Here is a 23,162-nt window from a genome sequence, read left to right as displayed (position 1 = left end):
GTGCAGAATTATTAGCCAACTGTGTTCTCAATCAACCCAAAAGACTCATGAATATCAAAGCTTAATATTTTTGGAAGTTGGAGTGGGTTTCTTTTTTTAGATTTGGCTATCTTAGGAGGATTTCTGTTTGTGCAGGTGACTATTACTGTACAGAATTATTAGGCAACTTAATAAAAAAAAACAAATATAATCCCATCTTACTTGTTTATTTTCACCAGGTAAACCAATATAACTGCACACAATTTAGAAATTTGCATTTCTGACATGCAAAAAATATAGCCACATTTCTTTGACACTCAGCAGCCTTCCATCCATAGATTGTCAGTTGCTTGATCTGTTTACGATCAACATTGCGTGCAGCAGCCACCACAGCCTCCCAGACACTGTTCCGAGAGGTGTACTGTTTTCCCTCCCTGTAGATCTCACATTTTATGAGGGACCACAGGTTCTCTATGGGGTTCAGATCAGATGAACAGGGGGGTCATGTCATTATTTTTTTCTTTGAGACCTCTAATGGCCAGCCACACTGTGGAGTAGTTAGAGACATGTGATGAAGCATTGTCCTGCATGAAAATCATGAAAATTCCTGTACCACTGCTTGAAGAAGTTGTCTTCCAGAAACTGACAGTAGGTCTGGGAGTTGAGCTTCACTCCATCCTCAACCCGAAATGGTCCCAGGTTTATCTTTGATGATTCCAGCCCATACCAGTACCCCACCTCCACCTTGCTGGCGTCTGAGTCGGAGTGGACCTCTCTGCCCTTTACTGATCCAGCCCCTGACCCATCCATCTGGCCCATCAAGAGTCATTCTCATTTCATCAGTCCATAAAACCTTTGAAAAGTCAGTCTTAAGATATTTCTTGGCCCAGTCTTGACGTTTTAGCTTATGTTTCTTGTTCAAAGGTGGTCGTTTTTCAGCCTTCTTTACCTTGGCCATGTCCCTGAGTATCGCACACCTTGTGCTTTTTGATACTCCAGTAACGTTGCAGCTCTGAAATATGGCAAAACTCGTGGTAAATGGCATCTTGGCAGCTTCACGCTTGATTTTCCTCAATTCATGGGCAGTTATTTTGCGCCTTTTTTGCCCAACACACTTCTTGCGACCCTGTCAGCTATTTGCCATGAATCGCTTGATTGTTCGGTGATCACGCTTCAAAAGTTTGGAATTTCAACACTGATGCATCTCACAATTTTTTACATTTCAGAGCCCATCAAATCTCTCTTCGGACCCATTTTGCCAAAGGAAAGAAAGTTGCCTAATACTTAAGCACGCCTTATATAGGGTTTTGATGTCATTAGACAACACCCCTCCTCATTACAGAGATGCACATCACATGATTTACTTAATTGGTAGTTCGCTCTCAAGCCTGAACAGCTTGGAGTAGGATAACCTATATATCAAAAGTATCGTGATTAAACGCATCGGGTATTCTAGAATATGTATGTATGTATATAGCAGCCACATAGTATATAGCACAGGCCACGTAGGATATCGGAGTACTACGTGGCCTGTGGTATAAACCATGTGGCTGCTACATACATACATACATACATACATACATACATACATACTGTAGAATACCCGATGCGTTAATATAGGCCACGCAGTAAACAACCAGGCCACGCGGTATATAGCGGAGCCCACGCGGTATATAGCGGAGCCCACGCGGTATATAGCGGAGCCCACGCGGTATATAGCGGAGCCCACGCGGTATATAGCGGAGCCCACGCGGTATATAGCGGAGCCCACGCGGTATATAGCGGAGCCCACGCGGTATATAGCGGAGCCCACGCAGTATATAGCGGAGCCCACGCAGTATATAGCAGCCACGCGGTATGTAAGGAGGGGTATACATAAAAACAAGTACAATAATCTTAAACAATACACGTCATAACTGGTACAGGAGGAGTGAGGACCCTGCCCTCGAAGGCTCACAATCTACAAGGGATGGGTGAGAATACAGTAGGTGAGGGTAGAGCTGGTCATGCAACGGTTTGGTCGATCGGTGGTTACTGCAGGTTATAGGCTTGTCGGAAGAGGTGGGTCTTCAGGTTCTTTTTGAAGGTTTCGATGGTAGGCGAGAGTCTGATATGTTGGGGTAGAGGGTTCCAGAGTAGGGGTGATACGCGAGAGAAATCTTGTATACGATTGTGGGAAGAGGAGATAAGAGGGGAGTAGAGAAGGAGATCTTGTGAGGATCTGAGGTTGCGTGTAGGTAAGTACCGGGAGACGAGGTCACAGATGAATGGAGGAGACAGGTTGTGGATGGCTTTGTACGTCATGGTTAGGGTTTTGTACTGGAGTCTCTGGGCAATGGGGAGCCAGTGAAGGGATTGACAGAGGGGAGAAGCTGGGGAATAGCGGGGGGACAGGTGGATTAGTCGGGCAGCAGAGTTTAGAATAGATTGGAGGGGTGCGGGAGTGTTCGAGAGGAGGCCACAGAGCAGTAGTCAAGGCGAGAGATGATGAGGGCATGGACTAGGGTTTTTGCAGATTCTTAGTTGAGGAATGAATGGATTTGTGAAATATTTTTGAGTTGAAGTCAGCAGGAAGTGGAAAGGGCTTGGATATGTGGTTTGAAGGAGAGATCAGCATCAGGGATTACCCCGAGGCAGCTAGCTTGTGGGACTGGGGAGAGTGGGCAGCCATTTACTGTAATGGATAGATTCGGATAGATGGAGAGAGATGGATAATATACACACACACACACACACACACACACTCTCACTCTCTCTCTCTCTCTCTCTCTCTCTCTCTCTCTCTCTCTCTCTCTCTCTCTCTCTCTCTCTCAAACTCAAACTCAAACATATATATACACACTAGATGGTGGCCCGATTCTAACGCATCGGGTAGTCTAGAATATGTATGTATGTATATAGCAGCCACATAGTAAATAGCACAGGCCACGTAGTATGTAGGAGTACTACGTGGCCTGTGGTATATACCATGTGGCTACTATAAACATACATGCATACATATTGTAGAATACCCGATGCGTTAATATAGACCACGCAGTAAATAACACAGCCCACACAGTATATAGCAGCCACGCAGTATATAGCAGCCACGCAGTATATAGCACAGCCCACGTAGTATGTAACACTGGCCACATAATATATAACACAGCCCACGTAATATATAGCACAGCCCACAAAGTATCTAACAGTGGCCACGTAGTATATAGCACGCAGTATAGAACACAGCCACGTAGTATACAACACTGCCCACGTAGTATATAGCAGCCATGTAGTATATAATGCAGCCCACGCAGTATATAACACTGGCCACGTAATATATAGCACAGACTGCAGGCGAGTAGGGAGGGACTAATCGGACTGTGGCCGTCGCTGATTGGTCGCGGCAGCCATGACAGGCAGCTGGCGAGACCAATCAGCGACTTGGATTTCATGTCAGATAGAGGCCGCGACCAATGAATATCCGGGACAGAAGGACAGACAGACAGACAGAAAGACGGAAGTGACCCTTAGACATATATATTATATACTACATAATTGTCTAAGGGTCACTTCCGTCTGTCTGTCTTTCTGTCACGGATATTCATTGGTCGTGGCCTCTGTCATGGAAATCCAAGTCGCTGATTGGTCGTGGCAAAACATCCACGACCAATCAGCGACGGGCGCAGTCCGGCAGCAACATGGCCGCTCCTTCCTCCCTGCAGTCAGTGCCCGCTCCGTACTCCCTTCCAGTCAGCCTTCACACAGGGTTAATGCCAGCGTTACCGGAGCGCGGTGTAACGCACTCCGGTTATGCAGCTATTAACCCTGTGTGACCAACTTTTTACTATTGATGATGTGTATGCAGCATCAATAGTAAAAAGATCTACTGTTACAAATAATAATAATTAAAAAAAAAAAAACGTTATTCTCACCCTCCACGTGTTGTCCTGTCCTCGGCAGTGCAAGTGGCAGGTTCCGGTGCTAAGGATGCTATGCGAGAAGGACCTGCCATGATGTCACGGTCATGTGACCGCAACGTCATCACAGGTCCTGCGCTCATACCAACCCTGGGACCGGAAGCTGCCGCGTGCACCGCACACAGGTGCCAGGACTACAAGGGGCTCTTTAGAAGGTGAGTATGTTTATTTTTTAACCTGTTACATACGTGGCTGAGCAATATACTACGTGGCTGAGCAATATACTACGTAGCTGGGCAATATGCTACGTGACTGGGCAGTATACTATGTGTCTGTGCTGTATACTACGTGGCTCTGTGCTGCATACTACGTAGCTCTGTGCTGTATACTACGTGGCTGGGCAATATACCTATATATATATTTCTCCGTTACAGATGCGAGTGATCGTATCCTGCCACTCTGCTTTTTATTATTTTTGTTTTTTTCCCCCTTCTATCTTGTCTTAAGGCCAAGGAGGAGATGTCTGGTACTTTAGAGGTTATTCAGCTGCTGCAATGTAGCTCCCAGCTTCTGCAGAAAACCAGGGACAACTACTGTAGCAGATTTGCTGAGCAGGAACGTCTCCGGAGGGAAGGAGCCCCGCAGAAGGAGATGGACAAGGTAAGTGTTGGCTAGAAAGATTTCTCTAATCATATGCCTGCCTTTCAGTCTAAAGATGTGTTCATGTGTTTCTCCATGTCGTCTAATCTATTAGGCAGAGCAGAAAACCCAAAAAGCAGCAGAGTCTCTTCGTGGCTCAGTGGAAAAATACAACTCTGTACGTAAGGAATTTGAGGAAAAGATGCTTCAGTCTGCTCAGGTTTGTTACTGTTTTTATTGAAAAACAGAAGAAACATTTTTTTTTTCCTAGAAATGACAGTCAGTTAAAGTGAACCTGTCACCCCCCCCCCCCCCCCCCCCCCCCCCCCGCAGGCGTTAGAAACTAAAAGAGCCACCTTGTGCAGCAGTAATGCTGCATTATGACAAGGTGGCTCTTTTAGTTATTGGTGCTGTAAATACCGAAATAATGCGTTTTGTAATTTCTCCAAAATACCTGTCTTCAGTCCTGGAGGCAGGCCTTTCCCCCCTGCCGCACACGCCACACAGCTGTCACTCAACTGTCTTCTTGGCGCCGCCTCCTCAGCGCTGTTTTCAAATCATCCGGCGCCTGCGCTCTTTTGTCATGCCTGGGGCAGGCGAAGTGAGCGCTGCCCATCTGACCTCATATGTACTCTCGCCGACTGCGCCTGTGCGGCCGCCCTGCTTGTGAATCCCAGCCCCGCAGTGTCTTATGATTTATTCACATTGAAAAACGGGGGGGTAGAAATGGTAAGAAAATCCTGGCATAGTTTCAGATAATCTTAACAGGACTTGGTCCCCCTTTCACATGTACATGTGGCATACGTACCGGAGACACATATCCTCACCTACCCTTTATAACATATGGGGCTGTGCAAATATCTGTGTTTTCACATGGACTGTGTATCCATGTGACCCACACGCAGACATACCCATTTTTTTCTAGCAGCAGGGATGACAAGGGCCAATAAGTCTATAGGTCCGTGTGAACATGTACAGCACAAGGGTGGCATCCGTGTGATACGTACCGGAATAGAAATGGATGTACAAAAATATGGCTATATGATATTCCTGAGATATGGAATTTCTGCCTTGCATGTGCAGATTACTGTACATGTATTATGTAATAAATAAAAGAAAAAAGCGACACAGTTGCCATCAAGTCCTGGTGTTAGTAATGGAGAGATGTCTATCAGACATTTTCATTACTAACTTGGGGGGGGAAGCTCACAAATAATTAAATACAAAGTCCCTAGCACTTTCACCACTTTATTTAAAAAACAAAAAACAAAAAGAACACCACCCAGGTCCGATGTAATCCAGCAAAAGGAAACCAAGCCAAGACACTTTCCCTCGTTCACCACTTTATTAAAAAAAAAAAAAAAATTCCCACTCAGGTTTGATATAGTCCTAATGAATCTGATGTAGTCCTAATGAATTTAGCGAAGTCCATTGAATCCTCTGTGCAATGCCTATAGAGGCTTGTTCTGACACTCCATAGTCTTTGCATATAGCCACTTCCGGGTAATACAGCGCTGTGCAAGACCCAGCGACTCTGATTAGCGGTAACTTTACTGATGTCACCGCTCTTCAGAGTTGCTGGGTGCAGCGCAGCACTGTGTGACCCAGAAGTGGCTGTTTGCAAAGACTATGGGGTGTCATAACAAGCCTCTATAGGCTTTGCAGAGAGAATTCGATGGACCTCTCTGAATTTTTTTGGACTACGTCAGACCTGCGTGGGAACTTTTATTTTTTTTACAAAGTTGTGAATGAGGGAAAGTGTCTTTGTTTATTTCTCTGTGTTGTGTGCATGTTCTTTTCAAGTTTCCATCCGCTGTTCTACATCGAACCTACGTGGTATCTTTTTTTCAAATTCAGACTTTATTAAGAATTTGCTGCATAACAAATGGAAACAGAAATCATTACAAAAATTATAACTTCAAGGCCATTAGAAAAGTAATAGACCTACCTAAGTTTTATTTATACAATTCAGGAATATAAACATCCTCCCATCTCCATCTATAATGCTATATAGCAACAATATTCGTATCCAAAATGGGGGAATCCTAGTTAGGACTGAAAGAAGGGGCCGTGTACAGTCATCACCCTCGCATGGGATGGATTAAAGGCCTAGAGAGAATAGGAAGGAATGGATGAAGGAATGGGAAAAACATACCAGGTAAGAGATGAAGATAGACAGACAGACAGACAGGTGTTATTGTTAAAGGGGTTCATAAGCAGCTATGAGATCTGATGCAAATTTATGAAGAAAACAAGGTGAAAATGGTTTAAATTGAAGATGTATTTAACATGAATGGTGCTATACAAATGCAAAGCTAGAAAGGCATCCCAGTGAAGCCACTTGGGTCGCGATTTTACTCCTTTCCTCCTGGGAATGGGTAATCAACATCTCTATACCCTGGGTCGCAGCAATTTATGTAAATCTTTCCTCTAGGGAAGGAACATCTGGGGACGTCCAGTGACTGGGGATTACTGTTTTAGTTGCTTGTAGAAGGTGTCTCAGGAGCGATTTTATTTATTTATTTATTTTTAAACTAATTCATTAAATGGTATGGATGCTTCAGGTTTGTTGGGGATTGTTATTCTAGTGACCTCTTGTATTACTTTAACCCCTTAATGACCGCCTTAACGCCTTTTAACGGTGGCAGTTAAGGGTACTTCTGCCTAATTGCTGCTTTTTAAAGGTGCAGAGGAATAAGGGTATAGCGCCCCCCAGAGTCAGAATTTCTCTGGGGTCTCGGCTACCGGGGGTAGATGAAACCCCAGAGGACATGATTCAGGTCGGTTTTTACTGACCCCGGTGTTGTGATCACCGTTATTAACGGTATAACGGCGATCACAAAAGTCCGATCTCCCATTTAATTTCTCTCTCTTCTGATGTGATCACACATCAGAGGAAAGCGAAATGGGGTCCCCCGATACCCCCTCCCCTCCGGAGTCCCTGCATACCCCTGTGATGGTGCCGGCATCTTCTTCTGGGAAGAAAATGGCAGGCGCATGTGCAGTATGCCCGCCGAGATCTGCCAGCTGGTACCCCCCCTCCCCCCCTCCCAAACTCACTTCAAATGTGATGTGGTCCCTAAAGAAATGGTTTTGTAAATTTTGTTGTAAAAATGAGAAATCGCTGGTCAACTTTTAACCCTTATAACTTCCTAACAAAAAAAATTGTTTCCAAAATTGTGCTGATGTAAAGTTGACATGTGGGAAATGTTATTTATTAACTATTATGTGTGACACCGCTCTCTGATTTAAGGGCATGAAAATTTCAAAATTTTCCCCATATTTCCATTTTTTTCATAAATAAAAGCAAGTCATATTGAAGAAATTTTACCACGATCATGAAGTACAGTGACACGAAAAAACAGTCTCAATCAGTGGGCTTAGTTGAAGCGTTCGAGAGTTATAACCTCCTAAAGTGACAGAGGTCAGAATTGTAAAAATTGGCCCGGTCATTAAGCCCAAAATTGGCTCTCACTAAAGGCTTAACTTGAATTTGTGGAATATTTTGCCCTTGACGGTTAGGGTTTTCATATCCAATGCTATAAAATTGTTAGACTATATTTTGATCTGAGGAATATATGAAATGTGCCTCCTTCTTTCAGTTATTTCAAGACACAGAGGCAGCTCACCTCACACAAATGAAGCGGCTTGTCGCAGCGTATTCGCATTCGATTGAGGATACTCATGTACAGATTGGACAGGTAAAAGTTCCCTTTTTTGTTGTAAATAACAAAAAACAAAAAACGTATGTGCTTGAACGGGATGTATAATATGCGCCACTCTTGCCCGTTGAGCTATGTTTGACATTGCAGCTAGTCCCTATTCACTAGGCCTTGAAGCAACAAACTGATTATTTTTTCTTTTTTGTCACATATTTGTGCTCCACTACAGTTTTTAGGTTTGTTTGGAAGATGGTTGCATGTTAAAAAAAACAAACAAACAAGAAAAACAAAGGTCCATCCTCTTCCAAGAGCACATTGTGGGATAGTAATAACTATAATACAGATTTCAAAATGGTCGTTATTCATCTTCACTCAAAATTCGACTATGTGCCTCTATACTGGCTGCACTGTTGTAGAACGTGAGGGCCGGACATGAAATGTGTCGGGTTTGGATGGCCGCTCTGCCGTGTTCTCACACGGGATATTGGCTTCAGATTGTCTCCAATGTTACTGTCTATTCAGGTTCAGGAAGAGTTCAAACACAACATGGAAAATGTGGCCATAGAAAAGCTGATCAGGAAGTTTGCAGAGAGTAACGGGACAGGAACGGAGCGGCCTGGTAAGCACATTGTGCAGTCAGACAATGGGGACGCTTCCATACCTGGGGGATGGTCTTCAGATCTTTATTCTTTTGTTTATGATTTTCTGCGGTCTTTCTGTATTTCAGAGGCTGTGGAATTTGAAGGTTTCCGCTTTCCAACATCTTTAGAAGGTATATTGTTTGCTATTAAAAAAAAAAAAGACAAAATGCTTTAAGGTTGTACTGAATTGTACCACTATGTAATGATTAGTCGGTTTTATGCATGTAGCTAAGGGGTTCTCCACTTCTCATTAAGCCGAAGTTGTCCAGTTCAGAACCTTAAAAACAAACAATGGATGCTCTCTTCATGACTCGGAGCCCTTCCAGCAATTTTGTCTTTGCTATTCCCGGTGAGTGACTTGTGTCACATCCAGGCTGCAGCCAATCAGCGACTGCACTTGGGTGCTAGTCAATGAAATTCAGCCTGGGCATAAGTCTTCTCTGAGATGGTAAAGGCTGCAGCCTGCACATGACACAACAAGCCGCTGCACAAAGTGAGTATAGATTGATTTTTTTTATTTTTTATTCTGTTGTCTTCTTAAATGGGCACATTTACAAAATGCACAACTTTACAATTTGCCTCTTATTAAAAAAAATCTGTTTCCTTCTCAAGAACAGAGGCATTTTAATTTTGATTTACTTTTCATTGCCTAGATTACCGACCGCCCCTGCAGTGTGTCAGCGATGGTCTGTTTTCCAGGAAAATCTCTTTAGTATTGAGCTTGCAATGCTGCTCTGAAACTGGCCGGATCAGTGAATCGAGCCATCTTTTTTTTGGAAGTGCATTTGAACAGCAAGGTGGATTGCTGTTGAGAGGAACTAGAGATAAAAAAAAATATCTATAAATCTTCAGCATAGCGAGTGTGAGCGAGCTGAGTGTGACCAGAGCGTAAGTGTGGACGGCGGTAAGTGTGACTTGTGATTCAGTGAAGAGGTATTTGGAAAGCCTTTAACAGATACCTGTGTGAATTGGTGTGAGTTGCTGAATTGGGAGTAGCTATATTCATAAGGTGTTAACTTAGGGTGGGGGCTCATAGTTAAGGGTTTATAAGGGGCAGCTGTTTGGGGCTCAAGTCCTTTTTGGAAGTGCATTTGAACAGCAAGGTGGATTGCTGTTGAGGGGAACTAGAGATAAAAAAAAAAATCTATAAATCTTCAGCATAGCGAGTGTGAGCGAGCTGAGTGTGATCTGAGTGTAAGTGTGAATGGCGGTAAGTGTGTGACTTGTGATTCAGTGACTTTGGAGTCAGGGAGTTTCCAAGGGAGGAATTACTGAATTGCTGTCTGTTTTGTATTAATACTTTGTATTTTTTTTATTTTTTATTATTTAACTTTTCTGTCTGGTGCAATCCCCATTAGGAAATGTGCTCCACTCTTGTTATTGCCATCCAGTGCACATCTTGCCACATGTATGCAGTCCTTGAGCAGCCGATCGAGGGTGCATACTGCTGTGCGAGATGTGAGCACGTTGTGCATTTGGAGACCCAGATTCTGACTCTAAATGTGCAGCTGGCAACACTGAGATCCATTGACAATATGGATAGGAGTCTTCTGCTCACGGAGCAGACGCTCAATGGGACAGATGAGGTGGGGGATGGTAGGATGGAGCTGCAGGACGGTGAAGTAGCAAGCTGGGTGGCAGTTAGGAAACGGGGTAGAGGGAAGAGTGCCAGAGAGGCTAGTCCTGATCTGGAACACCCCAATAAGTTTGCTAAGTTGGCAGATGAGGGGGGTGCCAGTACAGGGGTAGCACTGCTGCAGCCAGGCATGTCCTCTGAAAGCCGGGGGAGTGACTGCTCCAGTAAGGAGGGAAATAGGAGAGCAGGGCAGGCCAGACGGGTGCTGGTAGTGGGGGACTCAATTATTAGGGGAACAGATAGGGCAATCTGTCACAAAGACAGGGATCGTCGAACGGTGTGCTGCCTACCTGGCGCTCGAGTCCGACACATTGCTGATCGGGTGGACAGATTACTGGGAGGGGCTGGTGAGGACCCAGCGGTCATGGTGCACATAGGCACAAATGACAAAGTTAGAGGTAGGTGGAAGGTCCTTAAAGATGATTTTAAGGGAATTAGGCTGCAAGCTGAAAGCAAGGACCTCCAACGTGGTATTCTCCGAAATACTGCCTGTACCACGTGCCATGCCAGAGAGGCAACGGGAGATTAGGGAGGTTAAGCGGCTCAAGAATTGGTGTAGGAAGGAGGGGTTTGGGTTCCTGCAGAACTGGGCCGACTTCTCAGTTGGCTACAAGCTCTATGCTAGGGACGGGCTGCACCTCAATGGGGAAGGTGCAGCTGTGCTGGGGGAGAAAATGGCTAGAAGGTTGGAGGATTGTTTAAACTATGGATTGGGGGGGGGAGGGTATTCAATTTATAGGAGGGGAAGATAGTGCAGATAGAGAGCTGGGCACAAATAAGGAAGTTGGGGGTGGCGGTGGCATGGGGGGTGGGGTTAGAACAGTTAATAATTTAAGAAAGAGTAGAGGTACAGAGAGGAACATCGAGTGCATGTATACTAATGCCAGAAGCCTCACCAACAAAATGGACGAATTAGAACTAATGTTGTTGGAGCATAATTATGACATGGTGGGGATATCTGAAACGTGGCTGGATGAGAGCCATGACTGGGCTGTTAACTTGCAGGGCTATAGCCTGTTCAGAAATGACCGTACAGATAAGCGAGGGGTTGGGGTGTGTCTATATGTAAAATCGTTCTTAAAACCCATCCGGCGTGATAATATAGGTGAATTTAATGAAAATGTAGAATCCCTGTGGGTGGAGATAAGGGGAGGGGGAAAAATAATAAATTACTGATAGGGGTTTGTTATAAATCTCCAAAAATAATGGAAGCAATGGAGAATATCCTCGTAAAGCAAATAGATGAAGCTGCGACTCAAGGAGAAGTCATTATTATGGGGGACTTCAACTACCCTGAAATAGATTGGGGAACAGAAACCTGCAGTTCCAGCAAAGGTAATTGGATTTTGACAACTATGAGAGACAATTACCTTTCACAACTGGTTCAGGACCCAACAAGAAGGGGGGCACTGCTAGACCTAATATTAACCCCTTTACCCCCAAGGGTGGTTTGCACGTTAATGACCGGGCCAATTTTTACAATTCTGACCACTGTCCCTTTATGAGGTTATAACTCTGGAACGCTTCAACGGATCCCAGTGAATCTGACATTGTTTTCTCGTGACATATTGTACTTCATGACAATGGTAAAAATTCTTTGATAGTACCTGCGTTTATTTGTGAAAAAAACGGAAATTTGGCGAAAATTATGAAAATTTCGCAATTTTCCAACTTTGAATTTTTATGCAATTAAATCACAGAGCTATGTCACACAAAATACTTAATAAGTAACATTTCCCACATGTCTACTTTACATCAGCACAATTTTGGAACCAAAATTTTTTTTTGTTAGGGAGTTATAAGGGTGAAAAGTTGACCAGCAATTTCTCATTTCTACAACACCATTTTTTTTTAGGGACCACATCTCATTTGAAGTCATTTTGAGGGGTCTATATGATAGAAAATACCCAAGTGTGACACCATTCTAAAAACTACACCCCTCAAGGTGCTTAAAACCACATTCAAGAAGTTTATTAACCATTCTGGTGCTTCACAGGAATTTTTTGAATGTTTAAATAAAAATGAACATTTAACTTTTTTTCACAAAAAATTTAATTCAGCTCCAATTTGTTTTATTTTACCAAGGGTAACAGGAGAAAATGGACCGCAATCATTGTTGTACAATTTGTCCTGAGTACGCCAATACCCCACATGTGGGGGTAAACCACTGTTTGGGCGCATGGCACAGCTCGGAAGCGAAGGAGCGCCATTTGACTTTTCAATGCAAAATTGACTGGAATTGAGATGGGACGCCATGTTTCGTTTGGAGAGCCCCTGATGTGCCTAAACATTGAAACCCCCCACAAGTGACACCATTTTGGAAAGTAGACCCCCTAAGGAACTTATCTAGAGGTGTGGTGAGCTCTTTCACCCACCAAGTGCTTCACAGAAGTTTATAATGTAGAACCGTAAAAATAAAAAATCATATTTTTTCACAAAAATTATCTTTTCGCCCCCAATTTTTTATTTTTCCAAGGGTAAGAGAAGAAATTGGACCCCAATAGTTGTTGTACAATTTGTCCTGAGTAAGCTGATATCCCATATGTGGGGGTAAACCACTGTTTGGGCGGATGGGAGAGCTCGGAAGGGAAGGAGCGCCGTTTGACTTTTCAATGCAAAATTGACAGGAATTGAGATGGGATGCCATGTTGCGTTTGGAAAGCTACTGATGTGCCTAAACATTGAAACCCCCCACAAGTGACACCATTTTGGAAAGTAGACCCCCTAAGGAACTTATCTAGAGGTGTGGTGAGCACTTTGACCCACCCAGTGCTTCACAGAAGTTTATAATGCAGAACCGTAAAAATAAAAAAATCATATTTTTTCCCACAAAAATTATCTTTTCGCCCCCAATTTTTTATTTTTCCAAGGGTAAGAGAAGAAATTGGACCCCAAAAGTTGTTGTACAATTTGTCCTGAGTGCGCTGATACCCCATATGTGGGGGTAAACCACTGTTTGGGCGGATGGGAGAGCTCGGAAAGGAAGGAGCGCCGTTTGACTTTTCAATGCAAAATTGACAGGAATTGAGATGAGACGCCATGTTGCGTTTGCAGAGCCCCTAATGTACCTAAATAGTAGAAACCACTCACAAGTGACACCATTTTGGAAAGTAGACCCCCTAAGGAACTTATCTAGATGTGTGGTGAGCGCTTTGACCCACCAAGGGCTTCACAGAGGTTTATAATGGAGAGCCGTAAAAATAAAACAAAAATTTTTTCCCACAAAAATTATTTTTTAGCCCCCAGTTTTGTATTTTCCCGAGGGTAACAGGAGAAATTGGACCCAAAAATGTGTTGTCCAATTTGTCCTGAGTGCGCTGATACCCCATATGTGGGGGGAAACCACTGTTTGGGCGCATGGGAGGGCTCGGAAGGGAAGGAGTGCCATTTGAATGCAGACTTAGATGGAATGGTCTGCAGGCGTCACATTGCGTTTGCAGAGCCCCTAATGTACCTAAACAGTAGAAACCCCCCACAAGTGACACCATTTTGGAAAGTAGACCCCCTAAGGAACTTATCTAGATGTGTGGTGAGCGCTTTGACCCACCAAGGGCTTCACAGAGGTTTATAATGGAGAGCCGTAAAAATAAAACAAAATTTTTTTCCCACAAAAATTATTTTTTAGCCCCCAGTTTTGTATTTTCCCGAGGGTAACAGGAGAAATTGGACCCAAAAATGTGTTGTCCAATTTGTCCTGAGTGCGCTGATACCCCATATGTGGGGGGAAACCACTGTTTGGGCGCATGGGAGGGCTCGGAAGGGAAGGAGTGCCATTTGAATGCAGACTTAGATGGAATGGTCTGCAGGCATCACATTGCGTTTGCAAAGCCCCTAATGTACCTAAACAGTAGAAACCCCCCACAAGTGACCCCATATTGGAAACTAGACCCCCCCGGGAACTTATCTAGATGTGTTGTGAGAACTTTGAACCCCAAGTGTTTCACTACAGTTTATAACGCAGAGCCGTAAAAATAAAAAATCTTTTTTTTCCCACAAAAATTATTTTTTAGCCCCCAGTTTTGTATTTTCCCAAGGGTAACAGGAGAAATTGGACCCCAACAGTTGTTGTCCTATTTGTCCTGAGTACGCTGATACCCCATATGTTGGGGTAAACCCCTGTTTGGGCACACGGGTGAGCTCGGAAGGAAAGAAGCACTGTTTTACTTTTTCAACGCAGAATTGGCTGGAATTGAGATCGGACGCCATGTCGCTTTTGGAGAGCCCCTGATGTGCCACAACAGTGGAAACCCCCCAATTATAACTGAAACCCTAATCCAAACACTCCCCTAACCCTAATTCCAACGGTAACCCTAACCACACCTCTAACCCTGACACACCCCTAACCCTAATCCCAACCCTATTCCCAACTGTAAATGTAATCTAAACCCTAACTGTAACTTTAGCCCCAACCCTAACTGTAGCCCTAACCCTAGCCCTAACCCTAGCCCTAACCCTAGCCCCAACCCTAACCCTAGCCCTAACCCTAGCCCTAACCCTAACCCTAGCCCTAACCCTAGCCCTAACCCTAGCCCTAACCCTAGCCCTAACCCTAGCCCTAACCCTAGCCCTAGCCCTAACCCTAGCCCCAACCCTAACCCTAGCCCTAACCCTAGCCCTAACCCTAGCCCTAACCCTAGCCCTAACCCTAGCCCTAGCCCTAACCCTAGCCCTAACCCTAACCCTAGCCCTAGCCCTAACCCTAGCCCTAACCCTAGCCCTAACCCTAGCCCTAGCCCTAACCCTAGCCCTAACCCTAGCCCTAACCCTAGCCCTAATGGGAAAATGGAAATAAATACATTTTTTTATTTTTCCCTAACTAAGGGGGTGATGAAGGGGGGTTTGATTTACTTTTATAGCGGGTTTTTTAGCGGATTTTTATGATTGGCAGCCGTCACACACTGAAAGACGCTTTTTATTGCAAAAAATATTTTTTGCGTTACCACATTTTGAGAGCTATAATTTTTCCATATTTTGGTCCACACAGTCATGTGAGGTCTTGTTTTTTGCGCGACGAGTTGACGTTTTTATTGGTAACATTTTCGGGCACATGACATTTTTTGATCGCTTTTTATTCCGATTTTTGTGAGACAGAATGACCAAAAACCAGCTATTCATGAATTTCTTTTGGGGGAGGCGTTTATACCGTTCCGCGTTTGGTAAAATTGATAAAGCAGTTTTATTCTTCGGGTCAGTACGATTACAGCGACATCTCATTTATATCATTTTTTTATGTTTTGGCGCTTTTATACGATAAAAACTATTTTATAGAAAAAATAATTATTTTGGCATCGCTTTATTCTCAGGACTATAACTTTTTCATTTTTTTGCTGATGATGCTGTATGGTGGCTCGTTTTTTGCGGGACAAGACGACGCTTTCAGCGGTACCATGGTTATTTATATCTGTCTTTTTGATCACGTGTTATTCCACTTTTTGTTCGGCGGTATGATAATAAAGCGTCGTTTTTTGCCTCGTTTTTTTTTTTTTTTCTTACGGTGTTTACTGAAGGGGTTAACTAGTGTGCCAGTTTTATAGGGCGAGTCGATACGGACACGGCGATACTAAATATGTGTACTTTTATTGTTTTTTTGTTTTTTTATTTAGATGAAGAAATGTATTTATGGGAATATTTTTTTTTTTTTTTTTCATTATTTAGGAATATTTTTTTTTAATTTTTTTTACACATTTGGAAATTTTTTTTTTTACTTTTTTACTTTGTCCCAGGGGGGGACATCACAGATCAGTGATCTGACAGTTTGCACAGCACTCGGTCAGATCACTGATCTGACATGCAGCAGTGCAGGCTTCACAGTGCCTGCTCTGAGCAGGCTCTGTGAAGCCACCTCCCTCCCTGCAGGACCCGGATCCGCGGCCATCTTGGATCCGGGGCTAGAGCAGGGAGGGAGGGCGGCAAGACCCTCGCAGCAACGCGATTACATCGCGTTGCTGCGGGGGTCTCAGGGAAGCCCGCAGGGAGCCCCCTCCCTGCGCGGTGCTTCCCTGCACCGCCGGCACATCGCGATCATCTTTGATCGCGGTGTGCCGGGGGTTAATGTGCCGGGGGCGGTCCGTGACCGCTCCTGGCACATAGTGCCGGATGTCAGCTGCGATAGGCAGCTGACACCCGGCCGCGATCGGCGCCGCTCCCCCCGTGAGCGCTGCCGATCGCATATGACGTACTATTGCGTCCTTGGGAAGTAGGGCCCACCCCCCATGGACGCAATAGTACGTCTGATGGCAGAAAGGGGTTAACCAACAGGCCAGACCGCATAGCAAATATAAGGGTTGGGGGTTACTTGGGAAATAGTGATCACAAAATAATAAGTTTTCATGTATCCTTTAAAAAGATGTGTAATAGAGGGGTTACAAGGACACTAAACTTCAGGAGGGCAAATTTCCAATGGATGAGAGAGGATCTTGGTGCAATTAACTGGGACGATATCCTGAGACACAAAAATACACAAAGAAAATGGGAGACGTTTATTAACATCCTGGATAGGACCTGTGCACAGTATATACCGTATGGGAATAAACATACTAGGAATAGGAGGAAACCAATATGGCTAAATAGAGCTGTAAGGGGCGCAATAAGTGACAAAAAGAAAGCATTTAGAGAATTAAAGGAAGTAGGTAGTGAGGAGGCATTAAATAAATACAAAAAAATAGATAAATTCTGTAAAAAGCAAATCAAGGTAGCAAAGATTGAGACAGAGAGACTCATTGCCAGAGAGAGTAAAAATAATCCCAAAATATTCTTTAACTACATAAATAGTAAGAAACTAAAAAATGATAGTGTTGGCCCCCTTAAAAATAGTCTGGGTGAAATGGTGGATGAGGAAAAAGCCAATATGCTAAATGACTTTTTTTCATCAGTATTTACACAAGAAAATCCCATGGCAGACAAAATGACTAGTGATAAAAATTCCCCATTAAATGTCACCTGCTTAACCCAGCAGGAAGTGCGGTGGCGTCTAAAAATCACTAAAATTGACAAATCTCCGGGCCCGGATGGGATACGCCCTCGAGTACTGCAGGAATGAAGTCCAGTCATTGATAGACCATTATTTTTAATCTTTAAAGACTCCATAATAACAGGGTCTGTACCACAGGACCAGGGTGGATTTGATTTAAATCTAACTGATTTAAATCCCGATTTAAATCACTAGCCAGTAAGGCTTGATTTAAATCCGTGATTTAAATCAAAGTTTCTACCTAACTGAATTTGACTCCGCAGAGGTCCCAGCCTCTTCTTCACGGCAAAAAATGTTACAACATGAACAGAGTTGAGAAAAAGACCTTAATCCTATTGTTCTACAAACCTATGAATACAGAATCAACCCCTTCAGATGACTCATCTTCATCACCGCACTTCTCATGATGTTGCCTCATTCGCGCCACCAGGCCTTGCATCTCTTTGTTGCATCGTTTGCATTTTGATTCACATTCTTCTTGTGTTGTGCAGATCTATTCCACTCCAAACAATCAGAAACATATTGTCTAACTTCTTGGACTTGGCACTGAAGGGGTTGATTCTGTATTCATAGGTTTTATGTAAGAAGAAGCGGCAACACTCACCGGTCCTGTGTGGTCCAAGTATTTATTAATAAAACACAAACATGGTATCTTCACGGCATCGGGAAACAGACGAACAAGGAGGTGAGCAGGATGTGACGACGGCCGTTTCGCGCCGATGATAGCGCTTCCGTGACCCGTGGAAGCGCTATCGTCGGCATGAAACGGCCGTCGTCACATCCTGCTCACCTCCTTGTTCGTTTGTTTCCCGATGCCGTGAAGATACCATGTTTGTGTTTTATTAATAAATACTTGGACCACACAGGACCGGTGAGTGTTGCCGCTTCTTCTTACATAGTACCAGTGGCGTGACTTTTTTCCAGCGTGCACCTCGACCGGAGAGTCGGACCCATAGAAGTGACACGCACACCGTTTGTATCGCTGTTGGTTAAGGAAGGGCTGTGCGGCAGCTTTGCTCTAGATTGCTTTGTATTCATAGGTTTGTAGAACAATAGGATTAAGGTCTTTTTCTCAACTCTGTTCATGTTGTAACATTTTTGCCGTGAAGAAGAGGCTGGGACCTCTGCGGAGTCAAATTCAGTTTTGAGAACTGCGTAAGTAAAGCGAGCGTCTGTGATAATATAGGAGAGAAACTGCCAACTAATCCTACAGAAACCTCTGGAAGAGCATGGCATTGTGAATGTTACACATATACAGCCTTTATTCTACTGAGTTAAACAACTCCGCTTTATCTCATGATGGAAGAACCTTTGGATGGTAAAATATTTTCCTCAAAAAGCAGTTTATTGAAAAAAATCCGATTTAAATAAAAAAATCCGATTTAAATAAAAAAAATCCGATTTATTTTATTTATTTATTTTTTTAAAACATTGATTTTTATCCACCCTGCACAGGACTGGCGTATAGCAAATGTGGTGCCAATATTCAAAAAGGGGACAAAAACTGAACTCGGAAATTATAGGCCAGTAAGCTTAACCTCTACTGTGGGTAAAATCCTGGAGGGCATTCTAAGGGATGCTATACTGGAGTATCTGAAGAGGAATAACCTCATGACCCAGTATCAGCACGGGTTTACTAGGGACCGTTCATGTCAGACTAATTTGATCAGTTTCTATGAAGAGGTAAGTTCCGGACTGGACCAAAGGAACCCAGTAGATGTAGTGTATATGGACTTTTCAAAAGCTTTTGATACGGTGCCACACAAAAGGTTGATACATAAAATGAGAATAATGGGGATAGGGGAAAATATGTGTAAGTGGGTTGAGAGCTGGCTCAGGGATAGGAAACAAAGGGTGGTTATTAATGGAACACACTCGGACTGGGTAGCGGTTAGTGGGGTACCACAGGGGTCAGTATTGGGCCCTCTTCTTTTTAACATATTTATTAATGACCTTGTAGGGGGGCATACAGAGCAGAATTTCAATATTTGCAGATGACACTAAACTCTGCAGGGTAATCAATACAGAGGAGGACAATTTTATATTACAGGATGATTTATGTAAACTAGAAGCTTGGGCTGATAAATGGCAAATGAGCTTTAATGGGGATAAATGTAAGGTCATGCAGTTGGGTAGAAGTAATAAGATGTATAATTATGTGCTTAATTCTAAAACGCTGGGCAAAACCGTCAATGAAAAAGACCTGGGTGTATGGGTGGATGACAAACTCATATTCAGTGGCCAGTGTCAGGCAGCTGCTGCAAAGGCAAATAAAATAATGGGATGCATTAAAAGAGGCATAGATGCTCATGAGGGGAACATAATTTTACCTCTATACAAGTCATTAGTTCGACCACACTTAGAATACTGTGCACAGTTCTGGTCTCCGGTGTATAAGAAAGACATAGCTGAACTGGAGCGGGTGCAGAGAAGAGCGACCAAGGTTATTAGAGGACTGGGGGGTCTGCAATACCAAGATAGGTTATTACACTTGGGGCTATTTCGTTTGGAAAAACGAAGACTAAGGGGTGATCTTATGTTAATGTATAAATATATGAGGGGACAGTACAAAGACCTTTCTGATGATCTTTTTAATCATAGACCTGAAACAGGGACAAGGGGGCATCCTCTACGTTTGGAGGAAAAAGGTTTAAGCATAATAACAGACGCGGATTCTTTACTGTAAGAGCAGTGAGACTATGGAACTCTCTGCCGTATGATGTTGTAATGAGTGATTCATTACTTAAATTTAAGAGGGGACTGGATACATTTCTGGAAAAGTTTAATGTTACAAGATATATATACTAGATTCCTTGATAGGGCGTTGATCCAGGGAACTAGTCTGATTGCTGTATGTGGAGTCGGGAAGGAATTTTTTTCCCCAAGGTGAAGCTTACTCTTTGCCACATGGTTTTTTTTTTGCCTTCCTCTGGATCAACATGTTAGGGCAAGTTAGGTTAGGCTATGGGTTGAACTAGATGGACTTAGTCTTCCTTCAACCTTAATAACTATGTAACTGTGCTCCTCAGATGTGGCAGTAGTAAAGCTGCCTTTGTGTGTGCAGCATCAGCGTTAGCACCGCTTTAACCCCTTCATGACCCAGCCTATTTTGACCTTAAAGACCTTGCCGTTTTTTGCAATTCTGACCAGTGTCCCTTTTATGAGGTAATAACTCAGGAACGCTTCAACGGATCCTAGCGGTTCTGAGATTGTTTTTTCGTGACATATTGGGCTTCATGTTAGTGGTAAATTTAGGTCAATAAATTCTGCGTTTATTTGTGATAAAAACGGAAATTTGGCGAAAATTTTGAAAATTTTCACATTTTGAATTTTTATTCTGTTAAACCAGAGAGTTATGTGACACAAAATAGTTAATAAATAACATTTCCCACATGTATACTTTACATCCGCACAATATTTGACCAGCGATTTCTCATTTTTACAACGAAATTTACAAAACCATTTTTTTTAGGGACCACCTCACATTTGAAGTCAGTTTGAGGGGTCTATATGGCTGAAAATACCCAAAAGTGACACCATTCTAAAAAATGCACCCCTCAAGGTACTCAAAACCACATGCAAAAAGTTTATTAACCCTTCAGGTGCTTCACAGCAGCAGAAGCAACATGGAAGGAAAAAATGAACATTTAACTTTTTAGTCACAAAAATTATCTTTTAGCAACAATTTTTTTATTTTCCCAATGGTAAAAGGAGAAACTGAACCACGAAAGTTGTTGTCCAATTTGTCCTGAGTACACTGATACCTCATATGTTGGGGTAAACCACTGTTTGGGCGCACGGCAGGGCTTGGAAGGGAAGGAGCGCCATTTGACTTTTTGAATGAAAAATTGGCTCCACTCTTTAGCGGACACCATGTCACGTTTGGAGAGCCCCTGTGTGCCTAAACATTGGAGCTCCCCCACAAGTGACCCCATTTTGGAAACTAGACCCCCCAAGGAACTTATCTAGATGCATATTGAGCACTTTAAACCCCCAGGTGCTTCACAGAAGTTTATAACGCAGAGCCATGAAAATAAAAAATAATTTTTCTTTCCTCAAAAATGATTTTTTTAGCCTGGAATTTCCTATTTTGCCAAGGGTAGAAGGAGAAATTGGACCCCAAATGTTGTTGTCCAGTTTGTCCTGAGTACGCTGATACCCCATATGTGGGGGTAAACCACTGTTTGGGTGCACGGCAGGGCTCGGAAGGGAAGGCACGCCATTTGGCTTTTTAAATGGAAAATTAGTTCCAATCATTAGCGGACACCATGTCACGTTTGGAGAGCACCTGTATGCCTAAACTTTGGAGATCCCCCACAAATGACCCCATTTTGGAAACTAGACCCCCAAAGGAACTAATCTAGATGTGTGGTGAGGACTTTGAACCCCCAAGTGCTTCACAGAAGTTTATAACGCAGAGCCATGAAAAAAAATATATATATATTTTCTCAAAAATGATCTTTTAGCCTGCAATTTTTTATTTTCCCAAGGGTAACAGGAGAAATTTGACCCCAAAAGTTGTTGTCCAGTTTCTCCTGAGTACGCTGATACCCCATATGTGGGGGTAAACCACTCTTTGGGCACATGCCGGGGCTCGGAAGTGAAGTAGTGATGTTTTGAAATGCAGACTTTGATGGAATGGTCTGCGGGCGTCACGTTGCGTTTGCAGAGCCCCTGGTGTGCCTAAACAGTAGAAACCCCCCACAAGTGACCCCATTTTAGAAACTAGACCCCCCAAGGAACTTATCTAGATATGTGGTGAGCACTTTGAACCCCTAAGTGCTTCACAGACGTTTACAACGCAGAGCCGTGAAAATAAAAAATCATTTTTCTTTCCTCAAAAATGATGTTTTAGCAAGCATTTTTTTATTTTCACAAGGGTAACAGGAGAAATTGGACCCCAGTAATTGTTGCGCAGTTTATCCTGAGTATGCTGGTACCCCATATGTGGGGGTAAACCACTGTTTGGGCGCACGTCGGGGCTCGGAATTGAGGGAGCACCATTTGACTTTTTGAATACAAGATTGGCTGGAATCAATGGTGGCGCCATGTTGCGTTTGGAGACCCCTGATGTGCCTAAACAGTGGAAACCCCTCAATTCTACCTCCAACACTAACCCCCCCCACACCCGTAACCCTAATCCCAACTGTAGCCATAACCCTAATCACAACCCCAACCCTAACCCTAACGCTATGTGCCCACGTTGCGGATTCGTGTGAGATTTTTCAGCATCATTTTTGCACTGCGTTTTACCTGCGGATTTTCCGCGGATTTCCAGTGTTTTTTGTGCGGATTTCATCTGCGGATTCCGCATGGTATTTTCCGCACCATGGGCACAGCGGATTTGGTTTTCCATAGGTTTACTTGGTACTGTAAACCTGATGGAACACTGCTGCGAATCCGCAGCGGCCAATCCGCTGCGGATCCGCAGCCAAATCTGCACCGTGTGCACATGGCCTAATTCTAAAGGTATGTGCACACGCTGCGGAAAACGCTTTTCAATGTAAACCTATGGGAAACAAAATCGCTGTACACATGCTGCAGAAAAACTGCACGGAAACGCAGCGGTTTACATTCCGCAGCATGTCACTTCTTTGTGCGGATTCCGCAGCGGTTTTACAACTGCTCCAATAGAAAACCGCAGTTGTAAAACCGCAGTGAAATGCGCAGAAAAAACATGGTAAATCCGCCATAAATCCGCAGCGGTTTAGCACTGCGGATTTATCAAATCCGCAGCGG

The 23,162-nt window shown here is 43.6% G+C and overlaps 1 protein-coding gene across 8 annotated transcripts in view; it reads left to right on the top strand.

The window, feature by feature from the left end:
* LOC138649071 (F-BAR domain only protein 1-like) overlaps positions 1-23,162 on the top strand; it is a 227,733-nt gene that overhangs the window by 114,316 nt on the left and 90,255 nt on the right. For all 8 annotated transcript variants that reach the window (XM_069739216.1, XM_069739178.1, XM_069739206.1 and 5 more), the window contains 5 exons: positions 4,383-4,535; positions 4,630-4,734; positions 8,117-8,215; positions 8,699-8,795; positions 8,904-8,948. In XM_069739216.1, coding sequence (XP_069595317.1) covers positions 4,383-4,535; positions 4,630-4,734; positions 8,117-8,215; positions 8,699-8,795; positions 8,904-8,948 — 499 coding nt within the window. The remainder of the gene's footprint in view (positions 1-4,382; positions 4,536-4,629; positions 4,735-8,116; positions 8,216-8,698; positions 8,796-8,903; positions 8,949-23,162) is intronic.

The sequence above is a fragment of the Ranitomeya imitator genome, chromosome 1 (genome assembly GCF_032444005.1).
Source record: "Ranitomeya imitator isolate aRanImi1 chromosome 1, aRanImi1.pri, whole genome shotgun sequence".
Taxonomy (NCBI): domain Eukaryota; kingdom Metazoa; phylum Chordata; class Amphibia; order Anura; family Dendrobatidae; genus Ranitomeya; species Ranitomeya imitator.
This window is presented reverse-complemented; position numbering and strand designations above follow the sequence as displayed.